This window comes from Dermacentor variabilis, chromosome 10, assembly GCF_050947875.1.
Source record: "Dermacentor variabilis isolate Ectoservices chromosome 10, ASM5094787v1, whole genome shotgun sequence".
NCBI classification, from domain to species: domain Eukaryota; kingdom Metazoa; phylum Arthropoda; class Arachnida; order Ixodida; family Ixodidae; genus Dermacentor; species Dermacentor variabilis.
In genome coordinates, this window is record NC_134577.1 from 25585888 (window position 1) to 25598528 (window position 12641).

Genomic DNA, 12641 nt, shown 5'->3' on the forward strand with positions numbered 1-12641 from the left:
GGAAAAATATTCCATATTTGGAGAGCATCTTTCCTGAATATTTGTAATTCAGTTTACAGCCGACGTGAAATTCTTACAGTGCTTTTAATAGCTTTGCAAATGTCCTATTCACAAATTAGTGATAGGTTTGAGAGCTGTGTATATTGCAATAATTTTATTGCATTATATGTGTTTTTAGATATGTTTAGATTAGCTATGCTTTTAGATATAAGCTCCCAAGCTAGAGTTCTTAAAAATAAGATAAAGAAATACACCAAGTCAGTTGGAACTAATTATCCTTCCAAACTCTATTTTCTTTAATTACTGGTTATGAGTTGATTTTCTGGAATTCTGCGCCAATGCAAGTTTGCCACTACATCAATGATGAGATTTCAAAGTAATTTTCATATTTTCGACATGGATCAATTTTTGAAACAAACTAAGATCAGTCTTTTGCACTTTTTAAGTACAATGTAGTTGATCTTTACTGATAAAATTTTACCAGGCTTGAGGAGATGCCATCAAAATCGACGTTGTGGCAAATTGGTGCGAGAACTTCAAGGTGGTGTCACCATCAACCTTGTGCTTTGGATCTTTTGGCATACCATGCCTCTTCTCATCATAAGAGTGACATTGTTTGGTATTCTTCAAGAGGAGTTTAATAGTACAGCTCAAGTTATTTTCCTGTCTAGTGTACCTTGAAAGGAGTTATTTCCCTCTCCTAACTCTGCATGCATTTGCATGCGTGATATGCAAACACATGCTTCTAAAATGGAGGAAATACAGGAGGGAAGTCCTCGCGAGCTACTCGTACTCTGAGTTGACCATAAACATGATCGCTTTGGCGCAAACAAGGAAGGACAGAAGGGAACAAGGAGAGCGCACCTCGGCATGTGAATTGTTAGAGTCGTTTCATATTAAAGAGCGAGGTTCGTCTTGCATTAGCGACACATCCATGTTACTTTTGCATGCCGAAAGAAGGTGTTTTGATAGCCGGCTGTGATTGGGGTGTTGCGTGATTGAAGCTGTTTTCTTATGTTGCGCCTGCATGTACATATTCCAAAAAATTGGTGCTCCCCTTTTTCCCTTCCATCCTTCCTTGTTTGCGCCAAAGCAATCATATTTATGGTCTACTCAGCAGTATGAACCGACTAGCCCAGCAACATGTACTCCTGCTGTGCCTTGCAGAACTAAACAAGAGGGTCTTGCACACTAAACTGGGTGCTTCTTGAAGAAAGATTCCCTGACCTTTGAAATAAAAGTTGAATTTCCGTAATGCTGTATGGTCAGCAAGGGAAGATTTCAGCTGGGGCTCAGAATTCACAGGGGTCCTGTTTAGGCTCAGTCGTTCGAGCAGGACGCAGGCTTGACTCGCTGCATCCAGTCAGTTGCTCCAGAGTTATGCTGTAGGACATGATGACAATGGTTTAAATATGGCTGCAGTGCCTACAGTCTAACAAAGGTGGAATGAAAAACTCCCTTGAAGGCACCTGGCATACACTAAAAAAGCCTGGGTGTGTCCCATCAAGAGTAACTGAAAGCGATTCACAGTGGTCTGCCACTGTGTTTCTTACAGCTTTTTAGGTTCACAAGTAAGCAAACTAACAAGTGATAATTGCAACCGTGATAACGTAACGGTGATAATTGGAACAACAGTCCCGAAGATGAGATATCTCTGGGCATGAAGTGCTGCTGCTGAGCAACGTGGCTTTTGGAATGGTTGATTTCTCCCACCGCCCCCCATAATTTATTTGTCACATCTTGAAGGTATACAGCCCAACGCAGCGAAGCAAAATGGCAAGTGCCAAGACAGTTGCAGCTGGTGGAACAGCCATCGGGTGCGCTGCTCCATAGTAGGCTGGCCTGCGAGTGAAGGTCTCCCGATACGACTTGTAACGCTGGTCACCAATGGTCACTCTGCAGCCGCGAACCCTTTGGCAGTTGCGGCTGTTGTAACGCGTGCAGCAGGTGGACTCCACTCGCGTCCAGAGGCTGTTGTAGCCATGCTGGATGAGGCAACAGGTGTCAATGTCCCAGCAGTATGTCCCAGTGGGGCAGTTTTCTGTGAAGAAATGCAGTAGAATGTATTAAATTGTTCCTTTTACTCTATCCTATTCATTGCAATGAGAGGCATAGAGTTAAGTTTGGGAAGGAAATTGCGCAGGCATGCTGGGCACAATAAATGCTACTATGTTCTGAACTTATAATCATTAGTAAGTGAACAAGGGAAGGCTCAGCATGGTGCCTAGTGTTTTAATAAGGGAAGTTCTTTACACAGAAGACTACAGATATAACTACAAGTTAGACAGCCACCTTGTTAAGAAATTGGCACTGTGTTGACGCTTTTCTTTGCCTGCTGTTTGCAAGCCTATTCTGACATTCTTGTCTGTATGAATACTTTCTTGAAGCAGACAATGCTGGTTCGGGGAATTCACTACTTTCATGCAAAGGTTGTTTGCTTTACTTCAGTCACGTGAAAGACCTACATACTGAGTCTCCTAGTTCATGGTAAAGTGGTGAGCTAGGTAGAGGTAAGAAAGGTCTGCTTGATGCATCAAGCCATGCCTTTCCACTCACATTGTGGAACAGTAAATCATTGGGGAAAATGCATGTGCAAGTGGAAGGAGACTGGACGTGTATTGTTGTGTTTATACCTACAATACTATAGTGTAATGGCGCACACAAAAATTCGCAGTTCTGCCCTAAAGGCGAAGCATCATTGTGATAGCCGTACGAAGTAAGAATAGTAGTTTTATCGGCCGTATACACTTTTAAACATTCCCTTACTAAATTAACAATGATAGAATGTGTAAGCGTGACTCAGTGAGGATGTAGAAGACAGAGACAGCGTTGTCTGCGTGTCTGCTTCTTTCTACGTCCTTGTTCAGTCGCACTTGATCGTAGATTCAAACCAAGTAGCCCGCCCACGTGTTTTAACTAAATTAACCAGCACGGTGTCAAGCGTGCACAAGTAAACATGAACACATCTCGTTCGATGAGCGCGGAAACTCGCTGTCAAAATTGTGGTTGGGAATCACGGCAGCAGCTTGCGAATTGTACCTTCATGCATCTCTCGCTTCAACGCGAACGAAACGTCGAAAGCACAGCGCATACGAAGCTGCCGGCACTACGCGCACTGTGCAAACATCGAAGGCGGAACCGCATGGCGCGATTTCAGGCGCGATTGACGCGCGGATGGGGGGACGCGCGCGTCATTTTGACGCGTGCCCAGCATGATCCGTCACGAAATCGCGCCGCCGCGTGCTGCTGCTCGGAGTACAAAAAAACGCGGCGCGCGGCCAACGCCGTAGCAGATGCGGCAGTTGTGTCCACTCTGTTCGGAGCGGCGGGCGCGGAAGACATCGAGGCACCCCAGCAGCCGCCGGAGAAGTACGCTCCTCCTCCCTCGCCTGACGCCCGCCTCGCGCGCGATAGGAAAGGGCGCGTATCCGGGCCGCGTTCCTCGCTCGCGCACGCTAGATTCAACCGCATTCGCCGGCTCACCCTCGCACGCTTTCGCTCATACGGAACCGAACCAAGCTTATCTTGGAGAGGGTCTTGTTTCGCTTCCTCTGGAAGGGTACAACTGGTTGTGTAGCTAGGCGGGTGCTCAAGTTGCCCAGGGACAAGGGAGGACTCGGAATTCCCGACCTGGGCATCGTGGCTACTGCACTACACGTCAGGTGGACCCAGGTCGCTCTTAACTCGGATATGCTCCTAACTCGAAGCTTAACTTCCTTCTTTCTTAGCACCCGACTCCGCTTGTTCTCGCAGAGCACATTTTCCCACTGTGTTCCTCGTTCAGGTACCCCGTCCACCATTTATGCGGCGGCTGCCAACTCTTTGGTAAGCCTCCGCAAGGTTCACCCAGGCATCGACGTAGTTTCAGCTCCACTCCAAGAGTTAGTGGATATCCTCACCCCAGGACTCCCCCCACATTGCCAAAGGTACGACCTGTCGATTCACAGGCCAAACTGGAAGCTCATTACGGCCGGTTTCCTCGACGCCAGGCGAGCCACCTTTATGTACCGCCTGGCGCGAGGGTGCCTGCCGTTGAGCTACAGGCCCTTCACAGCCATCCCGGCTCGTGGAGTGTGTCCTTTCTGTGGCGCTCGTGAGGACTCAGTTCATATCTTTACGCAGTGTTTGCTTCCTGCAGCTCTTCTCCAAAGAGTTGCTAGTCTATTTAGGCTCCCAGGCGTTCCTTATGAGACAGTCCGATTTTTGCACCCTTTGCCCAATCAGGCGATCAACCAGTTCGTGCTTCTCCTCGCCGAGTGCTCATACCAAGTTTGGCTGGCACGCTGCGATGCAATTTTCGGGGGTCGGGCACCGGGCCTTCACGAAGTGCTTGCGAAAGCACGGAAGGAGGTCTGGTTCCACCTCACCCGGGAGCGGCACCGCTTGGGCGAGAAGAAGTTTCTCGAAGTGTGGGCTCGTCCTGCCGTGATTTTTGACGAGTCAGGTGGAAAGCTATCCATTAAGTTATGATGCATGCTCCAAAGGTCGCACGACTCGGCCGTGTGCGCCAGTCGATCTACGGGGTTTTGTTTGGCTCAGTGGAACCCAGAGCTGGAACCGGTGGTGGTGCACCCTCAAGTGGTCGCGCTGCTCCGCGGACGGCTTTGGTGGTCTCCATGGTTGTATGCCTTGACCTCTTTTGCGTCAGGGCAGTCCGAGGGTCAGTCAGGCTTGTGCCCTGCAAGACCGACATGGCTGTTTGTGTGTTGAGTGCAGTCCCTCAGTTGGACTGCACCACAACAGCCCCCTTGTCCGGGAAGGACCGTTGGCCCGAACCAAGTCCCCCCACCCAGTCAGCCCGGGTTGTGGGGGAGTACCGGGGTCAATGTGTCGAATGATGCTGGGTTGATGAGTACATGAAAGCTCTGGGACGCGGCGCCTCTGGTTGCCAAGTCCTCTTCCCATCTGACAACGGTACCTCACGGCGGCGGCGGCGGCAGAAATGCGCCTGGAGTGTCCATATAATTGCTATTGCAATAAGAATTGTATCACTAAATGCTTCTCACCACTTGCATTTATTGACACACAAGCAGCTGTCCTATTCCTGTAAGGAACAACAAGTAAATTTTTGCAAGTATACGTATTTGTCAACAGGGCTGTGATTGTTACTCGTGCCTTGTTTGAAGGAACACTGACATGACATTAATGACTCGGTTTTGCTTTAAGGGAAAGTGCTGGACCTTGAAACCTCGTATTGTGGCAAGCCTGAGAGCGCATTAAATAAATAGTTGTAATAAGTTGCCTGTAATTTGGTTTTGGTTTTGTTTACCAGAAGGCGTGTTTGTCCGTTACTTGTGCTAGCAGCACTCCAAATAAATATGGCTACAATATCCGGGGTCACAACGGCTCTCGCTTGGTGCTGTTCTCAGGTTTGTTGATTACGGCGTCGAATCGAGGTGTTTCGTCGAAGCCGAAAGGTATACTTGCTGCCGGTCACCGTATTTTGGTCAGTCCCACTGATTTCAGCGATACAATTGGAGAAATAGTTGCCGTGCCTGCAAACTTCCGGCTCGCTGGGTGAGCCGCATAGTTTTTGTAATTGCGATAGCAATTATGTGGACACTCCGAGACGAATGGCGGGGCGCATGCACCTCCGCTAACTCGTCACATGCAAGACGCACTGCCTGCAGATGTCGCCGACTGTGGCACGTGACCTCGACAAACAGAACGCGCAAAAACACCGCCGCTGAGAGAACACCGCGCAGCAAAAAGAAAAAAAAAAAAAGCGGGGCTTGCGACGTGAACGTGACGCGATTCCTCGGCTCCAAATATGGGTCAAAGCAGAGGCAGTTATTTGATGACGCTAGTAGAGGCAGGAGAGAGAGAATCCATACGCTTGCACAGAAGGTCGCCTCCTGGCAACCCATGGAAACGCGACATTCCAATTTATCCTATACCTCCTCTAATAATGAACAAATTCGTAAAAATCTTTGCGGTAACGCTGCGCCCTTCTGTACTTCGATGTACAGTGGAAATTTTCAATAGGGCGCCTGACGAGGGGGCGCACCTTGAGACATGCGACACAAACATGCTGGCGTACCCGATCGTAGGTAGTTGTTCTGCGAGAGCGCGAACCCCTGGTCCGGCACTCCGTAGCGTCCCGCGGCGTACGAGGTCGAGTGGTAGCCGCGCGTGCCGGTCGCGTAGTCGGTGACGGGCTGCGTCCGCGAGCTCGAAGAGTAGGAGGAAGCGTAGACGGGCCTCTCGTCGCCGGCGATGCGGACGCAGTTGCGGTACCGCATGTCGCACCGGTAGCCGTAGGGACAGCACTTGTCCGGGTCCCGGCAGCAGTCGTCGCGCACGGGCCGCGACAGGTCGTGCTTCCAGCCGAAGCCTGCGCGACGTGCACGTTAGAAGGGAGCACTATATACGCGACATTCCGACGGACCTAGCTCCGTCTGTTTTGTTGAAAAAGCACGTGCAACGAAGAATAATGTTAAAGTGGCGTTAAAAAGGCTGCTTACTAACATGTATAGGTCCTGGACAGCTTCCAGTTTTGCCCCGCTGACTTTGCCCGCTAAGTTTAGCGGGGAAGAAAGACAAGCGTGGGTAGCATGGGGTGCGTTAACACGTGGTCAAAAACAAAAGGGTGGTTCATTCAGATTTCATCACTATCACATTCAGAAACATCACTATCAGATATTCCAGCAGAACTTCTTGTTGGGCTAGTTGGTGCATGTTACTATAGCGCCAAACAGACGACACAAGAAGAGACACGGACGAGCGCTCGTCCGTGTCTCTTCCTGTGTCGTCTGTTTGGCGCTTTAGTACATCAGTCACTATCAGAACCTTAAATATGTTGACCCGAATGGCGCAATGGTTGAGATCTGGTTCCATGCGCGAACTCGCAGGGTCATTTGTATTAAGCATGCAAGTAAAATTTTCAAGTGTAATTTTATTACATCGATACCAATATTTCAAAAAACAACTATAAATGAAGAGAGGAAAGATTAAGTATCCCTACGACACGTAACGTATACGTGTCCACCTTGTCAGATTTTGCCAATATCACACAGTGCACTTTGACACCCGCCTTTTTTGCATACACGTAGGAAGCTTAAACTGATAACTATACGCACATTGTGCAATCGTCGCCAGGCCAAGGACTGCCCACGCCGCCTTGCTTTGGATAGCAAGTAAAACCGTACAACACGGCGTTCGCATGTGGTAGTACAGACTGTAAATACTAATACCAGCCTGTGAAAATATTGTTTCTTCTTTAATGATGCTGTGCTTTCTAAACTTACACGACGCGGATAGTATGCTGAAAGGAAACAGAAAAGTGTCCACATGTTGCGTTTATTGATCACAAGTGCCATGAGGTCTAATTGCCATGCTTACAGCCACAAAATAGTCAAGTACTGGATGAATTCCATTGCAGGAACAGTAGGAAAATTACAAGGTAGAATGGTCAATTGCACGAACAGTATAATTTTTTTTTTGTTCTTGCTAAACTTGCTTACCATAGCAATACTAGCAAGGGTTGTAGCGGTCCGAATAAACCTTGAAAACTCGCTAAAACAAAAAGCATATTTTAGAGGTCTTGAGAACCCATCAATTTAGGCACCGCCTAAGAAACCTTGTAACACATTTATGACTAAGCTCACTAGATTTTCCTGGGACATGTGGGTATAAATTTCATGCAATCGAAAAGTCAAATTCTGTCCGGTTAGGAGCTTAGTTGAGGGCTGATGTTTGTTAGGTCTCTAAGCCTTTTCATCTTTTAAATGTACCTTTTTGTTTTGTGTGCAGTGAAGGAAAGTTTCCACATGGTTGACGGCAGTGTTATGCATTTGAGCCGTCAAACGTATATATAGAGTTGCTTTCATTCCTTGAAAATGCCTTGTCAATGCCCTGGAAGTTCTCCAGAAGCCTTCAGTTTTCCTCCCAAGGCCGCTGCGAAATATGTGTTTTACCCGTCGTGGTTGCTCAGTGGCTATGATGTTGGGCTGCTGAGCACGAGGTCGCGGGATCGAATCCCGGCCACGGCGGCCGCATTTCGATGGGGGCGAAATGCGAAAACACCCGTGTGCTTAGATTTAGGTGCACGTTAAAGAACCCCAGGTGGTCAAAATTTCCGGAGTCCTCCACTACGGCGTGCCTCTTAATCAGAAAGTGGTTTTGGCACGTAAAACCCCAAATATTATTATTAAATATGTGTTTTGGAGACAGAATGTGCAAAAACATGTATTTAACGAAGAAAGAATAAAATAAATTTATTTGACATCCATTACTCAAAATTATGACGGTACACCTTCCGTCTTGCAAATTCATTAGCCTGTATATCAATCGCAAATATTCTCTTGGTATAGCTTAGTATTTCAAGCAGCTGAGTTATGAACAAATTGTCGAAGATATTCTCCCAGGAAGTGTTGCCTTTTGTTCTTTATATAACTGCAGATTACCGGCGAATTTTATATCGCTAAATTTAGTAAAGGCGTTCAACGCGTTTTCGAAACTTCATAAACGTCACGTTTTTTTTCTGCTCGAATAAAACTTATAAGCCAGAGCTCAAACCTTACGTGCATACTTGTCACATCACGTGACGAAACCTCTAACCGAAAGTGTAACAAAATACCTTCCCAAGTTCGGAATTAAGAAGCCCTGTTGCATTTAAACATATATGTTTAAAATTTCCGTGTAAATATTGTCAGAGCGTTCTATATAGCAAAAGTTTTATGACGTTCTGTGGTTGAGAGCGGGGTACTGTGTTTCTCTCTGACCTTTTATTCAAAGTGAGCGAGCACTGACACCTGTGAATGCGCCACACAGAACGTGCGGCTCGTGCGACGTAGAGAACTGTGACAACTGCTGAGGCGCTTAATTTCAATGTTTCGCGAATCTTTATCAATCAAAATGCCTTTAGAAGGCTGTTGGCCTGTTCCAGTTACTATCACATTCTTTAAGGTGCGACTGCAACGCAAGTGAACGAGCTGAGAACGTGTACAGCACTCATGTGCTCCATGTGGCCGTCTCGTTCGCGCTTACGTCACAATGGTATCTTTCAAAAAATGCGTTTGGCTTAAGATACGTAGTAGGATGACGGCACCGATGATAGGCGAAGTCTGATGACGAAATCGTTCTCCGAACCTTAATCTCGCTTTCATGCCACTGAGCGTCATGGTGTTGTCAATAAACAAGAGAGAGAACATGTGAATACGTATCAGTAGCTCAAACATGTACCTTGCTTAATTTAATATCAATGGCTGGTAATGTGCGACGGCTGTTGTGTTGTCTACGCGAATGAATTATTTAGAGCTGAAATGTCCTCGGAGAAAGTCGACGTCAACCTGTACCGCCGGGATCGTGGGCTGTGATCGCGTGCGAAGAGCTGGTCTGCTTGAACTCGTTTTGACTCGACGCGTTCTGGCAGCGCTCTACATGGTTTTGGGTTCGCCGCAACCCGTGGTACGTAGGGTACGCATTCAGAGAATCGATTCGCACGCACGTACTTACCTGTACCGAGTCGTCGCTTTGCGTGGTAAACTGGCGTCTTCGGAGGTTGCAGTATTCTCTCGCCGAGGAGGGTCTATAGCTTCCTGCAGGAGAGCGTCTAAACGGGGTCAAAACCGAACCGCCGGCGTTGTTGTATCGCCCCCTACAATGTGACCCATGCGAGGCCGTGCAGGACTGTCGTCGCAGCGCGTATACCGGGCGGTGAGTGCGCGCACACACACACAAGCGGCCGGTGACACGCGTCAGCAGAGATGCGCGCTCGAGGCTGCTTTCATATGACGGCGATCAAACAATGGTCTCGGCCGAACGACGAAGGCCCCCGTTGGCGTAAGCCGTCCTCCGGTACTCGCCTTGACTCCTGATCCGGACGCAGGGTCTGCTCAAAAAATAGTTGGCGTAAAAGTGAGATGTTTCGGGGCATAGATTGCGAGAACTGGACGTTCTGGAATGTTAACGAACGAAATGAAAATAAATAAAAATATCGTTAATCGAGACTTCCCTACTAAATGTTTTGCAGCGCGCTTCTACACATTCACTGACTTATTACGGATCGCGCAATGGAACGAGCACGATATCTCACCGGCTTCTCTACAATGTTGAGTAGTTAAAGAAGCGAAGGATGACTGCTGGTAAAGTGAAACATTTAAGCTATTTAACAATTTACAGCCAAACGCGGGACAGTCAATTTCAACGGAAAGGAAAATTACTGGCGAATAGAGTATATATCACATTCCTCATAGTTTTACGTGTGAACTGTATATGCGGGTCTTGTAGTGTTCACAACCATTTCGCACACAAATGTGAACAAAAGCATAAAGATGAAAAAAAAAAAAGATTTCGCCCAGTTCTGCGGTACAACACGATAAACAATTTGATTACTGGAAGAGGCAGACATTGCTTGCACGAGAAATTGAAAATTCCAATTTAATCGACTATTTAACATTTCACTGCATAGCGTTCGGCTTGTGTAACTATGCTAGCCTTCGCAGTCTGCTACTGTGGAAAGTGTAAACGAGGCGCACGCCTTGGTGAGGCCTTGAGATGGTTTCTTACTTGCGTCCCACTACATCGCTCTTGTAATTTGATTTCTCTTGACGCTGAAACAAAAGGACCCGACTAATCTATTTTGGGTGCCAACTTGTGATTTACGAATGTGAACGTCTGAGTTCGCAATGACATACCACACTTAGGAGAAATTCGGAGGCTGGTACCAGTTTCGAGGTGCCCCCCCCCCCCCCAAATGTGCGACTAAATACATCGCTTTTTCAGTTTAATTTGTCCTGGACCTCTTAAGACGGCGTTTTGTTAAAAAACGAGTAAGTGGAGCGTACAGTCAGCCACTAACCTTTACGGAACACGAAATCTTAGTTCAATAAAGCTGAATAACTGCGCAGCCTCCCAACGCAGCCCAGTATTCGCATTTACAGCCTCTGTACCAGTATACGTGAACAACGTTGTGACGTTCGGTTTCACTGACTATACCGTCACAGGCTGCTCGCAAATTGAACGTTTTTCTGAGATCCCGTGTTCCGTAAAGTTTTCGTGGTTGACTGTACATTTTTTTGCCGCAAGCTCGACGACGCTTGCCTCAAAAACTTGCGCTAGATTTGAAATTGTTCCCACACGGGCGAACGGGCCTCGAGGACTCGCCGGCTTCAATTCATCAATCGTAACGCGTGCCCTAAAGTTAATAAGTGTCAAAAGATTAGTCAACTGCCGGATTTAATTTTACCTGCAAACAATGTCCGTCTCTTCGGGTTTGCTCGAGGAGTGTACACACGCATCTTACACAGGAAACATTAAAAAAAAAAAAGAAAAGAAATTGTTTAAAGAGAAATTACGGCAGAAACGACCGTCGATGATGGCCCGGGTAAACGGGAAGCATTTTTCTCCTACCCGTGGCGCAATAACCGAGCGAACTACCGTCTTCACGGCAAGACGCGTTCGCTCGAGGGCCTCCTCATGCACGCAGGCCGCGACACTGTCACCACGCGAGATCAAAACCAGAGGTGAACACAGACGCTACGCAGCGCACCGTATTCGCCTTCGACAAAGTCCGTGGAGATTTACGAGAATGGCAAGAAAGAAAACGAGAAAGGAAGAGGATCACACAAAGGGGCCGGTGCCTTGCTTCTTTTAAAGCTCGAGCTGGTTGCTCAAGGACAAAAAAAAAAAAAAATACCGGAGCAAATATTCGGACCAAGATTAGGCATGTGTCGGCTGTGGTAAATATCCGGAGACCATACTCGGCACATTCTAATCCATGGAATGCGAAGGTATTCACCCAGCGAGACCTGTAGGTAATGTGCATCTTCCAGAAGCGCTCGGATCTAAAGTAGATGGAAGCATATACCGATCAGCGTTCGAGGTAAGCAAGATACGTGTAGAGTTTTGGTGGAAAAGAAAGCCGGAAGAGATTGAAAGGGCCCGATGTGTTACATACGTTGCGGTATAAGGTAGATATAGAAGTTTTAATGAAGAGAAGCAAGATTCAGAGGAGAAAAATATTAAGGAAATATGTATGCAAGAATGCTACAGAATGTAAATATGATAAGTAAGCCACAGAATATCGATGCCACCGTCGATCTGCATTAAATCGAGAGCCATGCGACATATGCAACGTATGAAAAGCTTTTATAAACACGAACATTTGCATCACTTATCCTAAACATTGCGTTGGATCTTGCGTAGTTTTCATTGTTGTTGTTATTCTATTGTTTGTTCTATTATTAATGTTGGCAGTAGTAGTAGTAATCAACAGCAGTAATCAGCACCGTCATTAACATTAGCTATCTACTTTTCTACCGCAGCTGCTGAAACGGTAGAATTCATGGCGGCAGGATGCCGGGCTACAACACTAGCATAACCGTGTACTCTTTCCTCTACTGTGACAGTATCGTTTCTACATGAGCAACGCCTTTTGCCCGTTACCTCAAGAACTTCCTGTGCCCGAGGGAAATAAGTATTCTGGTGGGCAGAACAGAAAAAGGAACTTGAGGACAGTCGCAATAATTCGCTTGATGAGCTTCCTCCGCATAGGAAGCACTGCTCTGTTTGAGCGACGCGCTGAATGAGAGGGTGACCCTCGTCATTATTGAAGCAATGAGGACTAGACTATCAGTCACCCAGACTGTCCAAAAACGCGAACTATGGCATTATAACGGGCGCGATGCTAGAGGTTCTAC

The 12641-nt window shown here is 47.2% G+C and overlaps 1 protein-coding gene across 2 annotated transcripts; it reads right to left on the bottom strand.

Annotated features, from left to right (window-relative positions):
• Positions 1–1674: 1674 nt before the first annotated feature.
• LOC142560187 (uncharacterized) lies at positions 1675–9669 on the bottom strand. Of its 2 annotated transcripts, none has more exons than XM_075672096.1 (3): positions 9457–9669; positions 6041–6334; positions 1675–2041 (listed from the first exon to the last, which is right to left on the bottom strand). In XM_075672096.1, the coding sequence occupies exons 2-3, from the start codon at positions 6240–6242 to the stop codon at positions 1734–1736; spliced, it is 510 nt and encodes a 169-aa protein (XP_075528211.1). In that variant the 5' UTR covers positions 6243–6334; positions 9457–9669; the 3' UTR covers positions 1675–1733. The 2 variants fall into 2 exon arrangements, with proteins under 2 accessions (XP_075528211.1, XP_075528210.1); XM_075672095.1 differs by lacking the exon at positions 9457–9669 and adding an exon at positions 7080–7179.
• Positions 9670–12641: the final 2972 nt, after the last annotated feature.